Source organism: Amphiprion ocellaris, chromosome 19 (genome assembly GCF_022539595.1).
Source record: "Amphiprion ocellaris isolate individual 3 ecotype Okinawa chromosome 19, ASM2253959v1, whole genome shotgun sequence".
In the NCBI taxonomy this organism is placed as follows: domain Eukaryota; kingdom Metazoa; phylum Chordata; class Actinopteri; family Pomacentridae; genus Amphiprion; species Amphiprion ocellaris.
Window position 1 is genome coordinate 5,760,626 of NC_072784.1, and position 19,195 is coordinate 5,779,820.

At 40.6% G+C, this 19,195-nt stretch overlaps 2 protein-coding genes across 3 annotated transcripts; both read right to left on the bottom strand.

Moving 5' to 3' along the window:
• Nucleotides 1-368: 368 nt before the first annotated feature.
• On the bottom strand, nt 369-7,574 carry ankrd54 (ankyrin repeat domain 54). Its single transcript, XM_023280636.3, has 8 exons — nt 6,831-7,574; nt 5,370-5,417; nt 5,186-5,284; nt 4,840-4,911; nt 4,569-4,616; nt 2,052-2,176; nt 1,863-1,970; nt 369-1,730 (listed from the first exon to the last, which is right to left on the bottom strand). The coding sequence occupies exons 1-8, from the start codon at nt 7,213-7,215 to the stop codon at nt 1,656-1,658; spliced, it is 960 nt and encodes a 319-aa protein (XP_023136404.2). The 5' UTR covers nt 7,216-7,574; the 3' UTR covers nt 369-1,655.
• Nucleotides 7,575-7,724: 150 nt separating this feature from the next.
• On the bottom strand, nt 7,725-16,897 carry foxred2 (FAD-dependent oxidoreductase domain containing 2). Of its 2 annotated transcripts, none has more exons than XM_023280659.3 (10): nt 16,738-16,897; nt 14,810-15,027; nt 14,426-14,731; nt 14,088-14,339; nt 12,958-13,275; nt 11,942-12,108; nt 11,327-11,492; nt 10,502-10,728; nt 10,217-10,387; nt 7,725-8,935 (listed from the first exon to the last, which is right to left on the bottom strand). In XM_023280659.3, the coding sequence occupies exons 2-10, from the start codon at nt 15,022-15,024 to the stop codon at nt 8,703-8,705; spliced, it is 2,055 nt and encodes a 684-aa protein (XP_023136427.2). In that variant the 5' UTR covers nt 15,025-15,027; nt 16,738-16,897; the 3' UTR covers nt 7,725-8,702. The 2 variants fall into 2 exon arrangements, with proteins under 2 accessions (XP_023136427.2, XP_023136437.2); XM_023280669.3 differs by having other exon boundaries at nt 14,810-15,030; nt 16,738-16,895.
• Between the last annotated feature and the right edge of the window lie 2,298 nt (nt 16,898-19,195).

The following is a 19,195-nucleotide window of genomic DNA, read 5'->3' on the forward strand; positions in this document are numbered from 1 at the left end:
CCAAAAACAAGGTCAACAGCAGCCAGAGATGCTACCAGACGTTCCGACCATAGATGTATATATAGAAGACTAGATAGCCAGCGCGCTGTCTTCTATATTATCTATGGTCTGACCAATCACTGCTCTCTGGCTCTCAGTCAGTCTGACCAGTCACTGCTCTCTTGTTTCGCCCTCTGAGAATCTTGTTGTCGTTTGGCTCCACACTTGCTGATGACCACTTCCGGTATCAGAAAATGAAAAAACGGACCTTTTTTCGTTTCTGTCGCTTACTGATTTTACTTCTTTGTTATTCTAAATATAAAACGAAAATCAAAGCATTTTTTTAAAAAATCGTATGTCCCTTTTTGATCATGAAAAGGAAAAACGCCTTGTATTTCAATTTTATTTTTTGTATTTTAAAACGAAAATCAAATAACCACTCGTTTTTTTTTCAATACCCGTTTCAGAACGGAAAATCCAATTACCAGATCCGTACACGGACACAGATCACACAGAAACATGCAATACAAGACAAAAGGCAACAATACAAAGATGCCGTCGATAAACAACCCAAAGCATAACAGTGAAAATCATTGTGTCTCATAATTATCGTAGAACTTGTCTAATGACGGCAGGCAAAAAGAACATGACACACACACACTTTGACTCAAACACTCTCCCACACACACTAAACACACACTCACACACACAATAAAGAGCCAAGGTCCCACTGCATTTCTGGGTTAGCTTCTGTCCACCAGCTTGCCGTTGTCAATGGATTTGTCCTTAGGGGTTTCTTTTATGCTTTTTCTTCAAAGCTGATATGTTAGTTTTTTCCTTATCATCTACTACAGTGTTGGATTTTAACATTTGAGAACTTCTCATTTTAACCAAGACAGGAATAATTTTTGTTGTTGTGTGTCCAGGGACTGACTGGAAAATTACTGGATACCATACTTAGGATGTTTTCAGTTATATTACTGTTTAGATTTTTTTCACTGATTTCCAATAAATTAATTTGAAATTTGGGCTGTAGTCTCACATATTTTGACCCATCTCCACAGCACTCTGTCAGTGCCAATAATTCTGCACCTCATCATTTTGCTATGGGGGAAAATGCTGTAGAATGTTCATATTTTTTTTAACCAAAGCCCCCTGTAAAAAGTGCTGAAGGGATTTTTCCTGGTGGAATATTTGCATCAAATGGCAAATTCATTGGAAGAACCAAACAGGCCTGCCTTACTGCTCAATCCCAATTTTTCAGCATGCAGGTTTCTACTTAGAGGTTTGTTTCCTGTAGTGAAAGGGATTTATAAAACAGTACCACACACATAGTGAAAGAGGAGAGTCGTATGAAATGTGCAGCAAAAAAGGCAGGCACCTGAAGTCTAATTCTGCAAGTCTACATACGACTTTGGCACTTATGCAGCCGCCTCTATCTGTAGTCGCCAATCTGTGGTCTTAAGTAGTGTCACCCACAGTGATATCTGATTGACTGTAGCTGCTAAATGCTAACTACATATGGATCGTATCTTGGTTAAAATGAGAAAGTCTCTAAATGTCCAATAAAACACTGAGTTGGGAGAGACAACCCTGGCACCATGGTTCAGGCGTCTGGTCTGGCCGAGGCTTGTTTGAAACAGAGCAGGGCTTCAGCTCTCCACACACTTCATCTTCTACCTATCACCCAGATTCTGTTTCTGTAGACTGAGTGATGTAAAACTGGCCAATAAATCGGTCACCTCATCCACCTAAAAAAACACAAACAAATAAAAAAACAGGCAACCACGTATGAGTCGGTAAATCAGCCATTGAGATGGACCATAAAGCTTCATTTTAATGAATTTGAATATGGGATAATTCAGTGAGTATGTAGGTGTCACCTGCTCTTTGGTCCGTGTGTGCTGCAGCTGAGTTGAAATGTGCTCCAGCCTCTCTTTAGCTTCACTCTGGCCCATTAAGTTCAGGTATTCCCTCAGCATCTGAATAATCTGAGAGAGAACACAGTCAGAAAATGTATCAAATGCCCGAGTCTTACTTTACTAAACCAGGTAAGTTAGAGTCCTCTCTACCTGTGTGACTTCCCCTCTCAGGGTTTCTAAACTGCGTGAATCTCCCTCTTGCAGAATGTTTAGCTTGGAGCGTGCTAGGTGCAGCGGGGTCCTGCCTGCTCGGTCGAGTGCATCCACACGGGCTCCTGAACAGAAACAATGACATATATCTCTTTGTTACACATGCTTTTTAATTAGTTTCAGTTACTTCTAAGATAACATCTACTTTATTCATCCCATACGAAATTCTTTTGCCAGAGTACAATACAGTAAACAAAGGTTAGTGGAATATACACAATTACACAAAGGTTAGTAGTAAAATAGAAATAACATAGAATACAAAATACAATTGTTTCTACATTCCCATTTAAAATGAACTATAGTCTCTACAGTTATATTAACTCTGATTCAAGGATGAATGTTGCTATAGATCGGTCAAAATTTGCCACAACTAGGGATGTCCGATATTGGCTTTATTGCCAATAACCGATATGCCGATACTGTCCAACTCTCAATTTCTGATACCGATATATGTGGGCTATTTAACTAATTTTAGGTAACATCACATATCTCCTGTCGTGGAATTAACACATCATGGTTAATTTTATTGTGATGCCCCATTGGATGCAACAAGGCTTTCCAAATGTAAACATGGTCTGTGCAAAATAAGAAAACTTCAACTTAAGTTATGGAAAAAATGCCATATTTATGCCATATATATTTTTTAACTGTCTCAAACAACATTTCACACTCTCCCTCCCTCCCTCTGTGAGTCCGGTAAATACCAGTGAAATCCAGGCGTTATTTTATCAGTTTTCATGATAGGCAAAAAAAAAACAATAACAGTATTTACCGATATTACATTTTTATACCAATATCCGATAATATTGGCCCACTGATATTATCGGACATCCCTAGCCACAACCATGCTACATTCTGAACTGACACTAGCTAGGTTAGCTACAGGCATTTATATAATTATTATACTACAACTGAACTCAATTTTAATCTGAATTTTAATTGTTGAATTTATATATTTGAGGACATTTTAAAAGCAAATGGCAATTCTTGCAAGTATGAGAGGCCAGGAAGTATATACACATTGCATTTTAGTCAGAAACACTGTAATTCAGCTTATCGATTGATTAAAAGCTTTTTTCATATTTAGTGAAGGAGAATGGTATCCTGTTTGCGTACTAAAATCACATTAAATATTGACTGCTGAGTACTGTCCATTATTTTCCCATATTAGGACACATCTAATGACAAAAATATGAGGTGCAATCAAAACAAGTCTGTTACTGTTGTGCACAAAGTGAGAGTGGCACATTAATGCATAACCAACAGGTGCAGGTGATACCAGTAACTTTTATGATTCAGGATTCCGAGTGATGTAGCATCACTAATATCAGAACCTGTGTTATGTGCAGTTTTGTGACAACTAGTGGTTGGGAACTAGCAGATCACAGTCTGCAAGGATCAACGTCAAGAGACCTTGTATGCTGCCAACCTTCATTTCCAGGATCATGACTGGTGAAGGGACATCCATGGCTATAACCACGACCAAAAGACCAAAGCGCAGTTTTCATAGTAGAAGATGCTGCAAACTCCAAGACCAAGGAAGGCCCACCAGGTCAGATGCACCACCAAAAGGATGCTTGTCATTTTCTGTTAAGTGGTTTTGCAATATGAATTCATCCACCAGGGTGAGCCTCTCAAGGCCAACATCTACTGTAATGTTGCATCTCTCCACTCCATCTGTCCTGCTTCCTCATCTTCCACAAAATGAGATTTAGCTTGAAAGGCTGCCGTTTTGCAACAGTGGAGGAGATTCCAGCGTGTCGCAGGTTTGCTTGACATGCCAACAGACAGAGCTTTCTAAGGGTTGCTGTAGCAGTGTGAGACTACTTCAGAGGAGGCAGTGCCCAAATTTAAATTAGGCATGTTGAAACTAGGCACTTTTTGCTTTTTATAAGCCCATTCTCATGACTTTTTGATAGCACCTCATACTGAAGCTTTGGGACAACAAGCCTATGAGTAATAAGTAGAAAAGTCCCCAATAAGAAGTCTATTATAGCTGCTTATTAACACATATTAGCATTTACATATGGTCATTCAGGGCAACAGACAGCTAACCAAAATTACCCCACAAATATAGTACTTAAAGCATAAGTTTAATGTGACAAAGTTTGCTCTTACTTATTTTCAGGTAGCCCTTTATTGGGCAAGTGGTCATATTTGGTAACTTCTGCACACATTTCTTGGAATCTTTTTTTTTTTTTTTTTTTTTTACCACTAACGGGCAAGGAGCCATATATGGTACCTTCATTGACCTTGAATTTTAACATGAAAATTCTAAATTTTGAAAAATGCCACAAAAGTAAAAAAGTCTTATGTCCTCCAATGACACTCTAGGGTTAAAATTTTAAATTTCAAAGTATTTCAACGAGTGCTATTTAAAGGGTTTTAACAAACACACAAAAAAAACAATAGTGTCACAGTGGCACAAACAATTCAACACCTGTGCAGTGATCTCACCTCCTCTCAGCAATGTGGTGATAACAGGCACGTGGTTGGTACAGGCCGCTGCAGAAACACAGGTTGAAATGTAATAGTTACATCACAAATACATTAACAAATGCACATATAGCATATAGCGAGACATTGGTGTATTCTGCAGCATATCTGTCCACTTTTGTAGGTGTGACTTTTAGGCAGTTACAAACTTTTATGAAGGTTAAACCGCAGTCATGCATTGCTGGGTACAGTGCTACAGCTTTTATGAGTCATGCTGATTGCTCTCTCTTACCCAGATGGAGGGGGGTATTTCCCAGACTGTCCCGCTGATTGGGGTCGGCACCATGGCTCAGCAGCAACTGCACTGCAAATGTAAAAAAAATGACATTTGAAAAGGATTGTTAGTATTTAATCTCTTGTTAGCGCTGTGTACAATACAGGAAGGTGTGGAAAAACCCTTCATAAGTATGAAAATGAAATGCAGCACAGTAAAGGCTACATGGACAGCAACAGAAGAGCACAGCTGGACGTATTTAGTGTATCGCTCAATGACATGGTGGTTTAAACTCTGCACACCAAATTACAAATTGATTTCCAATAAGAGTATCATGACATTGTCAATAGTGCCACCAACTTACCGATGCTCTCGTTTCCATTGCAGGAGGAGAAATGAAGAGCTGTCCTTCCCTTGTCGTCTGCTGCACAGGGGTCGATGTCGTCTTGAAGGAGTTTACGCACTGAGAAAATAAACACTGTCATCAGCTAAACACAATCTTACACTGCGAGCATGACGTTTTTACTCTATCAGCTCAATGTTCATACCTGTGTCAATGTCATTGCTGTTCGCTGCTTCCCTCAGTCTTTTCACAGCTGTGGAGATAAAACATCCAACGTGAGAACAGGAGATGAACACTGACAAGGAAGATTTGGTTACAAAAAGGAATCGTAGCACCACAAAGCTCTGTGTGATGAGTGCAAAGCCAGATATTAATGCCATCAAAAGCAAAACACTATTTTGGATTCCTTTGCTAGTGTTACACCATATGAGAAAGGTTCTAAACAGCTTTTTTAAAATGTTTTTAGTTTTGATGCAAATGCATTCCCCTACAAAACAATTCTAGTGCAAATATCTGTACTTTTTCATTTCACAACATATATCCCAGAAAAGAAAATATCACAATGTCAGTTTTTTCAGCATTATGCTGCACTAAATTGACATTTGGTTTTAAGATGACATAAACTCAATGATCTTTTCTTCTGTCACTATAACACACTGTTGTAATACACATACATATCAGTGATACAAGGATACATATCGTTAAACCTGACCAGACAGAGCTATGTCCTCCAGTGTTTCAATCTGATTGTTATTGCACAGCCTTGAGAACTGTCTTCTTGCATTTCAAAGCACATACAGTATGAGAATGCGACAAATAAAAACTCCTAAATCTTGAAAAGGTTCTAGATCTATTTGTCTGTCATTTCGATCATGAATTGAAGCCCTCAAAAATACGGCATCACTGATCATTGATTAAAAACACAAGTGAACTATGTTTTGGGTCCTCACTGTGTCAGTCAAGCAGCAGATTAACTTAACTATTTGCTACTTGTGCATTTTAAATGAGCACAAGAGAAAGAGAGCACACCAGCTACAGGACTGTCAGTGTTAGTACCTGGTGGTGGATAACTAGTTTCCTAAGGTAAGGCTTAAGGGCTGTGGATAAAAGGTGCTTTTTCTAAAAGAAAAAGGAGGAAGCCAGTGAGCTGCAGGTAGGCTGAAGGAGGTGGAGGAAAAGTTATCTTCTGTTGGATGAGTTGGCAAACATGGACAATCCCTCTCACCCACTGCAGGAGACTGTGGGGGCTTTAAGCAGCTCCTTCAGCAGCAGACTGAGGCATCCATCCTACCACAGGTCATTCATTCCATCTGCTGTAAGACTTTACAACATCAGCATCACTCTGATGTTAACATAAACTGGACTTATGTCATATCACCATCTCAAACCATGGTAAAATCTGCACAACAGTTTTTTTTGCACTGCTGGCATTTTGCACTTTTACAGTTTCATTTATTCCACAAGCCACTTTATGTTGCTGTCATTTATAGTGTAGTTATACTGTATTTATTCATTCTCATGTTTTATTCTTATATATATTGTACATATTATTATTACTATACATATGTTTAGTGTTGTCCCCTGGCGTGGGGCGCAATAAAGGATTATCTTATTAGAAAACGTGTATATATGATGCACATATAAAGTCTACGTAGGTGTTCCTTACCGTAAACGTCTTTACCGACAGGACCCATGTTCCTAACGGCTCGGTGGTGTCGCCTGGCCCGGCTCCCCGTCATCTTCCCCAGCTTGCTCGCCACGCCAGCCGGACCGAGCTCTCCTCGTCCGGGCTCCCACAACAAGTGCAGGTACCTGAGTTCTTTGTCGTCTCTCTGCCCGACTCGACCCAGCACCACCTTCCCCTCCCCTATCCCGCTTATCCCGAACCCCACGGCGGCGGCACCCACGTCGTCCATCCCCTCCGCGTCCCGCCGCTGCTCTCCGTCCGCCGCCTCCCTGGCTTCGTCTTCGGCTCCCTGTTCCACCATGTACTCCCCCTCGGAGCTGGAGCGGTCATTATCCGAGGCAACGACGAAGCTCCACCCGTCCATGCTTCACCGTGACATAGGGAGGCTAGTTTAGCTGGTTACATACGGTCCTTACAACTCCCGCACAAGCTTCTTCGGGGAACTAAATCCGTCAGTTGCACCGGGAGTCAACTTTGAATACGGCATTTGTACCGTCAGCGACGCCCGGAGCCATTACACGGCGACAACACAGCACTCCCCGCTTTAAAGTCTTTCCATCCTGGATCATTTGAAGTGTGTAAACAGTAAGTACCTTTCCTTTCCCAGCAGCAAAATGTCCCCTATTTCACATTTTCCATTTCATCTGATAAAAGTAGTAAAAGGCACACCCATTGTACAGTCAACAGCTTCTGAGCACTATCCACCAATCGCATCAACTGTTGTTCATTCGCTCCCGTCCAATAGGATGAGAGCAACCGAGCCAGCCAATCAAACCTTCCCCACGGCAGGCCAATGATTTTTCCACGCATGCGTACTATGAAAATCAATCACAAAAAGACATTCATTTGAATAAAACACAAACAAACGAAACATGGGTTCCTTCTTTTCTGTATGTTTAAATTTCTATAATCTTAGATGTATAATCATTTGTCCCAGCCACCCTCCACCTATATAGCTCTACATAATACAGGTTTTAATGATATGAAAATGAGACAGTGTACTGTATAGAAATATTTGTGGGGAATAATAATAATACAGGAGGTTTCAAGGGTCAAAGAACTCCTCTAGTAATAAGCAGTGGTTTCCAACCTGCGGGTTTGGACCCAAAAATCAGTCACATAAGTGTTTGGGGCGAGGATTGATTAACAAAAGTAAACATAATATATTTTTCATACTTTCCTTTGCTAAAGTGCTAGATAATTCTTTGTGATACTTAAATATTATTATCCCTGTAAAACCCAAATATAGAATGATGATGAAATGAGCAAAAATAATATATATTTATGTACAATAATACAAAATTATATGAAAAAAATGAAAAAGATGGTATATATATATATAATCTGTAAAATCCAAATCCAGAAAAAATTTGAAAAAAATCTCTATTTTGTTATTTTTTTGTCATATATTTATATGTAAACAATAAAAACCAATAATAAAGAATGTCTTTACTTTCATCCTGAAAAACTTACTGTTGCAAAAATGCAACACCAAGTTTTGTTTTAATTATTAGTTTGACTTATATCTAAATTAACATATATTAGTTAGATTAAAAAACACTTGGTGTTGCATTTTTGTAACAGTGGGCTTTACAGGTTTAAACTAAAGAAATGAAAATCAGTCTTTGGTTGAAATAGTGAAGTGTTTGGAGTTGAGGGTTTGTGATTGGAAATCGATGTATTTATAATGCATCACAAACCAAAACAAAGGATGGAAACCCCTGTTCTGTAGGACGGTATGCTGTCCATATATTTGGTCTTGCAAAAAGGGAATGACTAGGGGTGCAGGAGGTAGAAGCTCTGGAAAAACAGCATCCTATACGGTAGCATTAACACCCTTAGGTAAAACAATCACAGGTCAAGTTTCAGTCCTGAAGACACGGAGGCTCCAGCTGGTGCCAGGTAGTTGGGGAACGCCGGGTCGGCCCCTGATGTGGCTGCATTTCGCTCAGCAGGTGCCAGTCCAGCATCGTGAACGTGCTGCCGCAGCCGACTGTTGTGAGGGACGCCCTGCTGCTTCAAGTATCCCTGCTGACAATACAGCGGCGGCTTGCGGTGGGTGAGAGATGAGCGGAAACATGATTCTAAAAGACAGAAGGAAACACAGGAATGAGAAACTCGGCACAGAAAAACAACAAAAAACACCTGTTTTGATGTCACTGATTACATGTGTGGTTTAGAGGTACAACTTGTGCAGCATATGGTTTGTGATTCATTGTGGAGGGAAACCTATTCTAAAATGCACTTTCATTAACACAATCTTGTTAATAATTACCCTAAAAGATGCCATTTCTAATATGTTATGTACACCAAAAGGTTTAAGAACATCATCAATGGCATTTCAAGCTTTGACTCATGTTGCCAACTTTCCTACAATTCTTGAGGTCTGCTTTCAGACATTGCTAAAACCCAAACAAATGTAGAACAAATGTAGAATGCAGCTTCCTTGTTTCTGACTTTAACTTCTGTAGCCATCATACAGCGGCAGGATCGGGTCTCTAAATTAAGAGAGGTTATATGCAATTTAAATAAGCGGCACAGCAGTAGTCAAATTATTACACAGTGATGTGGCATTGTGATCTTATAATAGAATTATAAGCCTAAATGTTTCTTCTACACAGCAAGCAGGTAAACTGCTGCCCGCACAAATAGGTAAATGGTATTTTTAATTTTTTTTGAAAAGGACACAAAAATAACCAATAAAAAGTTGCTTGAAAGAAATATAGGTAAATGAATAACTGGGTAGCAGTATATTCATTTACTCTGGTGGATAGTCTTTAAAAGGAGAAAACTTTTACTTGTTCCAAAGAAGTTTTTTGTTTTCTTTCTCAATTCTTAGATGTTTTTTGAAAGGATTATGAAATGGAATAAGACAGTAAAAGGGCGATACAAAAACTTACCACCCGTTTATACTTTTCTTCTTTATAAAATCCAACATAAATGAGATTTCTTTATCCACACTTTTTTAACTTCAAAATATTCTCCATGTTTTTGTTTTGTTTGACTTCTAAAGTGCTGCCCCTGACAAGTAAGCAAAATAAAATGCACGGTTGCACTGAAAAAAATCACAGATTTCTGCAGGTTGGAACACTGTCGGTAACATTTGGGATAAAGTAATCACACAAGTGGTCCAGTTATTTTAATACATTTTACTGCGGAAATGTTACATATAATACCCTTAAGTAAATAATAAGAGTGAGGAATATAGTATCTCTTAAAATGTAAACACATTTTATTGGGCTAAACTCCATAAGTGACTGTAGGGACTCAACAAAATATAGAATTCAAATATGTTGCACTTAGACTATAAAACGGGTCATATTTCATCAGTGAGGAACAGATCAACTGTCAATACGCTGCTTTACCTGCATAGAAAGCCCTGAGGTCAGTCTGGACACAGTGCTCCAGGAAGCGTCGCAGTGGCTGAATGTGAGATATGGGACCGTCCCATTCTGTGAGGAAGTCCTCAACCATGTGATGAACTGCTTTGGGTCTTGGTAAAGGCCAGCCGGGAGGACGCAGCTTCATTTCCTCCTCTGGGAAAGAAATTAACCTACATTAACAACTTTCATTTGGAGTCTGTTTGCTGCAAAAAACTGCAGTGTTTTCTCCCTGTAAGAAGTAGATAAACTTTTATTCTTTCTCCTCACCAGTAGGAAGTGTGTCATAGTAGTATAAAACTGGGTGCAGGAAGTTGGATTGCCAAGCTTTGGTCCAGTCTGTTTCTGCCCTGCTGCGCCCCAGATAGTCGATCTTCTTCTTCCCGTACTGCATGACGACAACAATCAGTCCGTGGCTGGAGACCTCGTGGCCAGAAAGAGAGGAGAACTGAGGCAAGGCCTGGATCGGAAACTCCTCCAAGTATTCACAGTGAGAGCTTAGAGTCAAGGAGAGAGAAGAGGACAAACACATAATGAGCATAAAGACGACTAAGTGTAGCTTTGCTTCTTATGAAAATGTCATTTAATGTCATGTTTAGAAATATTATATGATGACTTCACTTCGGTGAGGAGCAGAATTCTATGTAATGAGCATACACAGGGACCTGATGAATTGCCTAAATTACAAAAACACATATCATTAAGGTTGTGAAAATGTAATTCTAGAAAATAAAACACTTTCTAAATGACTCAGATGAATTATACAGTGACGGTTTATCTAGGTTTCTCATTGAAGATTTTGCTTCCTTGTCATCAACCCAGTGCCTATTACTTAAATAAAGCTAAAACTGTTTAGGTGTCAAATGCCTCCTGGCCAGAACTCCTCTGATTAAACATGGTCACAGGTAGACTGGTGTGTAAGGATGCTTTAGGATACACCAGGAGCTGATGTAATAATCTGCTGGGGAGCAGCAGCTGATCATGTAACATAAAAAGGACCTGAACGTAGCTGGCAGTGAGCACATCTCATGAATAAAACAGCATAGATGGAAAAAGTTCATTTTTACTGTCGGTACCAAGATAGCATCAGCTTACCCTCGAAGAAGAACAACATCCCCCAGTGCCTCAAACATCTGGTACGGCCCAGAGGCCTCGCCGACCCGCTTCAGAATCCAGGACTGCAGCTGTGTCGTCAACAGTCGTGTTGATGGCCACTCGTTGCTATGGTAACGATGTTCGAGCACACGATGTACAGCTCGTGCTGTGACAGAAAATCAACGCAGTTGGTCTAAATATCATGCTGATCACATCGAGAATGGGCATAAAGAGGCGCCTAGATAGTTAGCTGGCTGAGCAGGTGACCCATCAACATCGGCTATAGTGTCTGACGCAGCGGCCTGGGTTCGATTCCAGCTCACGGCCCTTTGCTGCAGGTCTTCCCTCCTTTCTTCTCCCTACTTTCCTGTCTGCCTCTCTGCTAACCTGTCTAACAAACCCAACAAAAGGCCAAAAAACTTTAAAGAATGGGCACAAAACTGCTTTAATCAAATGTGCAATTGTCATTTGTGTACCATTAACTTTAATGTTTGTCCTACAGCTGGAATCCCTAAAGAAGTGATGATGCCCTCATGCTACAAACAAATGAAGAACCTTTTTCAACAAGTATTGCTTCAAAAATGTCACAAAATAACAAACATGTTGTATTTTCACCTGTGTAACGGAACCCATGGACGAAGCCTCCAGCAGAAGAGCGGTAGTCTCTGGAGTGAGCAGCGGTTCCCAGCACAAACAAACCAGGGGTGTCCTTCCCTTCATACCAGGCCGTCACCCCCGGCAACCTGCCTTTCGCATTTTCACTGTTGGGTGGGCAGGCGGAGCTGAGGAGAGGTTTAAAGACTTGAACATTATCCAAAATAAACAAGCTTTCTAAAAATATGAATTTAGTAGTATAATAACAGAGAGGGTCATTCATGACAGGATAATACATTACACTGCATGATTATTAGGCAGGTGAGTGTTCTGACCTTATAATTTCAATGCACATTTCGATGCTCTAAACTCTATAAAATTTAATGCTTATTAGATGTAGTAATTTCCAGGTGACATGTATTGTATTATGTATGTGTGTAATAAAGTCTGAAGTGTGTTTTGTGTTAGATATTTCTTTCAGATGTGAGAAGAAACAGGTCACTTCAGACATTTTTTCTAATTTAGTTGCCTAATAATTGCCTAATAATTATGCACACTTGTTTCTCTGAGTAAGACAAAACTCACTTTCCCTTAGTTAAACATTTGTGTTCAAGGCTGCATGACATTTTGAATTGACTGAAAGCTTTGTACTTGTCTATAGGGCTGATCCGAATAGCAATTTCTGGGCTCCGGATATTCGGGCCCAATTAATGACGAATATCCGAATATTGGCTCATGAGCCGCCAAGTGGGGAGGAGGGGGTAAGTGAAGCGCATTTTCGAGAACTTTGATCTCGCTTCTCAGGGTGTTTGCCGTCTGAGTCCGACCCGACAGCATTAGCATAGCAGTAGCATGGATATCTCCGTCTTCGGCTTTTGAGATTCGCATCTCAAAATCAGTATTCCAATATCACCACAACGACCGAATATTCAGATATTCTGGTTCAGCCTTACTTGTTTGACAATACTTAGTGAATCCTCAGAAATACAGTTTGCTTTATAATTGCCCTTACAGTGTACTGACCATGTTGTTTATACCTGTCAAATATGCTGAAGTTGAATCGGAATCCAAGGCATCGAATCACGCGGTCGTAAGGTTTTCGCGTGGGGAAGTTGTCGATGTGATGCCCTGGCAGTTCCTCTCCTGTCACATCCGAGCTGTTCTTCTCTTCCCTGGAGTGTACGTACTTTTTTAAAGTTAGATATAACTGCCGCTTTTTCTCTTTCTTCCTTCCACCAGATCTCCTCCCGCTCTGCTCCATTCGTTGAGCGATAACTATTTTCTCCAGGCGAGCCTCCACCAGGCCGTCGAGAGACTTCAGCTGGTACGTGTCTAGTAGCTCGTTATTCACGGCTCTGGAAGGCAAAAACAGTTGGTCAGTTGAAGATAGATAGATAGATAGATAGACAGACAGACAGACAGAGAGATAGATATAGAGCCGGTCGGTCGGTAGGTTCGTCGGTTGGTCGTAGGTAGGTAGGTCGGTCGGTCAGTAGGTAGGTCCGTCCGACGGTCGGTCGGTAGGTATATAGGTATGTCGGTAGGTCAATTAGTAGGTAGGTAGGTCGGTAGGCCGGTCCGTCAACTGGTAGGCAGGTAGGTAGGTGTGTAGGTCCGTCGGTCGGTCGGTAGGTAGGTGGGTCAGTCGGTAGGTCAGTCGTTCGATAGGTATGTATGTAAGTAGGTCGGTAGGTAGGTCAGTAAGTCGGTTGGTAGGTGAGGAGGTGGGTCAGTTGGTAGGTCGGTAGGTCTATCAGTTAGTAGTTGGGTATGTAGGTCCGTCAGTCGGTAGGTAGGTAGATAGATAGGTGGGTCGGTCAGTAGGTTGGTAGATCCATCAGTCAGTAGGTCAGTCGGTCGAGAGGTCGGGAGGTGGGTCAGTTGGTCGGTTGGTAGGTCCATCAGTCGGTTGGTTGGTTGGTAGGTCGGTCGGTGGGTCGGCAGGTAGGTTGGTAGGTAGGTCAGAGGGGCCAGTTGGTAGATAGGTAGGAAGGTAGGTAGGCAGGTAGGTAGGTTGGTTGCTAGGTAGATAGATACTACATTCATCCCCTTGGTGAAATTCAAGATGTGACATTAAATATCCTGACCATTTCGTTTTCCTGCTTCCAAATGAACAAATAATGTATTATTTTTGAAAACATCCTCTCTTTACTTGCATTTACATTACCTGAGGTCTCCAACGTAATGTGTCTGCCAGGCCAGTCGGACAGGGCTGGAACTGAGCATGTGCACCCGACTCGCGCTTCCCAAGATGCTCTGTGCTGTTTCAAAAGCAGAGTTCCCCTTTCCCAGAATCAGCACAGCCTGGTGCTTGTAGTCCTCAGGGTTAGTGGAGATGGACTCGTAGCCCTCAACCAGGTCAGAACCCACAAACTCTACCTTCTGAGGGACCCATAGGCCTGTTGCTACCAGCAGGACGCTAAAGCAGAGACAACAAAAGTACAACACAATGCAATGCAATTTCAAAACAAGAAGATTTTGTCATCTCTGGTTGACACAATGTACCTGCATGTGTAGTCTGATGTGTGCTGATCAGTCAGAATGTAGCTTCTTCCGGTGGCTGACTGCACGGCTCTGATCCTTCCGATGTCGACGCCATACTGAACTTTCAGCCCGAGCTCCTTCACAAACATAGACAGGTAGAGAGGGAAGGCGTCCGCCGGAGGGTAGAACTCGCTGCTGACTCTCTTGAAAAGAAGCTCGGGTTTATCGCTCAGCAGGGAGTTCCAGTCGTGGCGCAGGTTGAACTCTCGGTTCCCCCTCCCTGTGTGGATCTTGTTAATGCTGATGAGCTTCCTGTGCCTGGGATACCTTGGGATGCACAAAGGATGCCACATGAGTACAGTTTTCTTGAGCATTTTAATGGAAAACTCTAACAAAGCTTCTTACTTGTTGAAGAAGCTGCCAGGTCCTGAGTTCCTCTCCAAGATGATGTAGTCTCTTCTAGCCTTGGAGAGGAAATATCCCATCTGTAGTCCAGAAGGTCCAGCTCCGAGCACACAGTAACCATAGTGGCGGGTGCCATTGTGGTGGCGGTTATCGAAAGAGCTTACAACAGAGCCAAGCAGCGTGAGAAGGATGAAACAAGGAAGGCTGGGATCCATAACCTGCTGGACATGAAAGTGTGTATATGACAAGATTATATACATGCATCAAAACAATGCAATAGTGGATTTTTACACTATATGTGAGTTTCACTGTGGCTTTCAGGGGAGTTCACTTTTTATTTTTTACATTTAAATAGTATTAGACAATATAAAAAATTCATAAAATATACGATTTAGCTTTTTAAAAATCATTATTTCTATAAATAAGGATCAGAATTATAAAAAAGAACAGATGAAAACTAGCAACTGATACCTGTTTTCAGCACCACAGAGGGAAGATACAGAAAAATAGAAATGCATGGCAACAATTGCATACTGTCAGCATTTTAGAATTGCCTAAAAAATTTACAAATCAACATTGCTTGGGGAGCTCATGTATTATGAAGAGGAGCCAAGCTCACCGTCTTCTGTAATTTGCACACTGTTTTTATACATTTAGGACATTCTAGTAACACACATTTTTGATTTATTTGACTGACAGGTTTCATCTGGCTGCAAATGACTTAAACAACTGACAAGTTAGTTTAAAAACAAGACACTTGTGCTCCAAACTAACAGTTACTGTCAGATGTTTAAGTCATTTGCAGCCAGATGAAACCTAACTGACAAAAGATTATACTACATTAGATTATATTAAATAGATACTTTATTCCTCCCCATGGGGAAAAGACAGTAAGACACTGTGCTAAAGAGACTGATGATAGCTACTTCTCACTATTTCTAGAAATTAAAAAATATTTTTACTAAAAATGCTAAGTCCAAAATCATTCCCTTGGCTCATTGGATTAGGTTGTCTGGACACCATCACCATGCTGGACCATGGTGGTGGAGTTCTTGGTGTTGAATTCTACTCCTTTTTTACCAAAACAAAAGAGCCACATCTCTTAATTTCCATCTCATCCACTCACAGAAGTGACACAAAGCCTTTGCATAGGTTAGGTGAGCTTTCGTGTTTTGCAGAAATGATGTCTTCCTTGGTTGGTGTCCATGGAGACCAGCCCTGTGGCTCGTCTCCGTCTTGGGATGGTGGTAGTGGCTCAGATCCACCTGGCTGGATTAGCACTTATAGATTTTTCCCAGTGTGGAACTCCTTGTACTTTCCAGTGATGCTATGCATTTTAAATAAGCACTTAAAGTATATTATATAAACATGGTTCTATAGTCTTAGCTGTTTTGGTTTTAGTCATAACTTGCAAGTAGAAATGACCAGAAGCATTGGCATTGTATAGAAACTGCATTTTGTAAGTATATATTGCAGCAATTTCAAGGGATTTTAACCATTTCGACATGGATTTTTTACTGAAATATGGTGCCAGGACCATTATGGTGAGAGTAATTCTCAAAATGATGATTTCATGCTGTTTTCATGTAAAACCCCCTGAGGTGGTAGCTACTGCCCTGCATGGGTATTTGGGCCAAGATGGGGCAACTGGCTCGCTGCCTCCACAATCTGGAACATTAACACAAATTCACTCGAGAATTATTACATATCAAACTTCACATAAAGATATCGTCATAATTTATCGTCCCTATGCAGGCAAACCAGTGCTAAGAGGCTAACAGGCTCCGAATAACAATCCCCGGCTCCCCCTGAACTCTCTGTGCGACGTTACATCACTGTTCCCGGGATGCGGAGGCTGCCGCGTCCCGCTGAACCAGATGTGAGCTTTGCTAGTATTTAAAACACAGAAACACGGAGACAAACGTTACCTTTTACACCAGTCGGTCCCTCGAGTGTGACATCTGGGGTTTCAGAGCTCTCAAGGCTGCTACATGTTTGCTGTTTAGCATTTTAAGCCGCGTCCTGGAAGATTGTGTGCTCCTCCGAAGACCCGCTAGCACTTCCCCCTGGATGGAGCACCAATGGCGGCTGCTGCATGGAGCGAGGGGGTGTGGTCAGAAGATAGCGCTGAACATAATGTGAGGACACCAAGATGCGTTATGGACATAGAAATAGACAATAATTGGGGAAAAAACAACTTAAAATTACATCTCCATTTTTATTATTTATTTAAAAAATGGCCATACATCAGTTTTGATACCACAAAGTCCTACATCTTACATACAAGACCAAACCAGAGACTGAAGGTGAGAAACTTTGCTCCTTCACTGGAGGAAAAGACTGGAATTTTGACTTCACTTTGGATCTCTGCGGTCATTAGCTGTCATCTTGGTTACAGGAGAGGTGATATGGTTGTTCACGAATCATCACGTCTAGGCAGGATTCAGTCATAATCCCACAGATGGTGGTAGCTTCACACCATTGGTTCCTCAGTCAAGCACATGTTCCAAATATCTGTACCTGTGGTTCCTCTCGTCCTGAGCAGGATTACTATTGCAACAGCACATCATTAGTAGGGTAAAACTAACCTGTCTCACAACAATTTAAGCCCAACTCATGTTCTCTATTAGTGGATGAACGATTAAACCAAACCAGACCAAAATCAGCATCTCCACAGTGCCTCCTTAAGACTTCAACCAGAAACTTCACTTCCTTCAGGACTAGAGCTGACACGTCAGTTCCTTTCAGTGCTCCAAACGCAACTTCTCTCAGCACCTAAACTGACACTTCAGCTTCATTCACTGCTTACACTTCAAGAAAAGTTTTAGCTTCTGTAATCACTTCCCTTTAAAATTCTGATTCAGCCTCTGGCAATGTTTGTACGCACTACCTCTTAGTTCATGACGGTTTCAAATGTTTTTCCAGGATATTTAGCTTTTTCAAGTATTCTTTTCAAACTAGTTGTCAGGATGTCCAGTTTGCACTTTTATATTCATTCACCACATCATATTCCTTGTGTGTGTGAGCTCACTTGGCAATAAAGTCTTCCAGATTCTGATCCTGATTATTTACACTTTATTGATGTCTCAACATTTTACAGTTAAAACTAACTGTATCTTTGCTTTATTAAATGCTGATAATAACTTTTACTGTCAAATGGAGAACATAGCGTAACCATAATGAAAGAACCAAGTGTCAAAAATTCAGTTTATTGGTCTCTTCTGAAACTATTCCAGATTAATGGATCATCTATAGGAATGATTGTACAAACAAGGCCATTAAACAAAAGGGCAGGGGGTCTTGTTTAATGTACAGTGTTTTCATTTTTTTTTCATTTTATACTGACATATTGTAGAATTTAAAATGTGAAAGTCTTGAATTCAAGTTGATTAACGTGAGGAAGTATTATCAATAAAATGTGCTTTAAACTTTAAAACGTGCAGATTGGCTCTTTTAACCCTTGTGTTGTCTCAACATCCTGTTCGCTTGCCTTGTCCTTAGGGTCAAAATGACCCGCCTCCACTGAGCCTCTAAAATAAAGCAGCTTAACTGCCAAAATCTATTTTACATGAAGAATCAACCTGTCATGTGTCACACTCTGAGTGAATGTCTGGGTTTTAAGCTCTTCAAAGGGCAGAAAGACTGGACACCACTCATTTTTATTAAATCACACATGTTATAATTGTTTTATTTACTAAGGTAGAGGCATATTATCACTGTTATTGCTGCTAAAGGTATTGAATGGGTGTAAGCATTATTTATTTAGCAAGAGATAGTACTTCTATATCCTAAGAAAGTACCAGAAATGTGCAGAAAGTAGCTTGAAATGCATTATTGAAGGGAAACAGTGTACTGTATACTGTACAATTCAATGGAAATTACAAAACTCAACTACAAAATACTCGTCTTCTCACATCTTTTGAATCACTGCTCCCACCCACAAGGTGCATAATCTTTAACAATAATAAGAACTTCACTTCAGGAAAAGTCATTGAATTTCAAGCTGAAAAAAGGTAATTTAGAGGGTTTTCTGTGCTATTAAACATAGTGGGAGAGTCATTTTAGACCCAAATACAACACAAGGGTTAATAGTGTTTATTGTGTGATTGTGATACATGTGAACTATTATACTGCAGCTTAATACACATAAGCAGGATTCTGATGTGGAGCCAATATACTACTAAGTAGCAGTATATTACTGTATATTATTTTATAGGCTTTACAACAGTGTCAAACAAATGTAGTGGACGAAAAAGGGTGGCATCAGTATGAGCTGTGAATGATTGCTGAGTGTGCTGAGTGAAGAAATTGTCTCTAACTGTGAAGATCAGACCACATTTTATGCAGGATTAATACAGAAATCCTGGTAAATTCCAGAGAGTTCAC

Bases quoted from the DNA above. Each gene is read 5' to 3' on its own strand.
- ankrd54 (XM_023280636.3), bottom strand. From the start codon at position 7,215: ATGGACGGGTGGAGCTTCGTCGTTGCCTCGGATAATGACCGCTCCAGC. The intron at 2,177-4,568 runs GTGAGATCACTG...GTTTCTGTTCAG, and splicing joins CACCACATTGCTGAGAGGAG to GAGCCCGTGTGGATGCACTC. The intron at 1,731-1,862 runs GTGACACCTACA...GTGTTTTTTTAG, and splicing joins ACACACGGACCAAAGAGCAG to GTGGATGAGGTGACCGATTT.
- foxred2 (XM_023280659.3), bottom strand. From the start codon at position 15,024: ATGGATCCCAGCCTTCCTTGTTTCATCCTTCTCACGCTGCTTGGCTCT. The intron at 10,729-11,326 runs GTAAGCTGATGC...CTTGACTCTAAG, and splicing joins GATGTTGTTCTTCTTCGAGG to CTCTCACTGTGAATACTTGG. The intron at 10,388-10,501 runs GTGAGGAGAAAG...TTTCTTTCCCAG, and splicing joins CTATGACACACTTCCTACTG to AGGAGGAAATGAAGCTGCGT.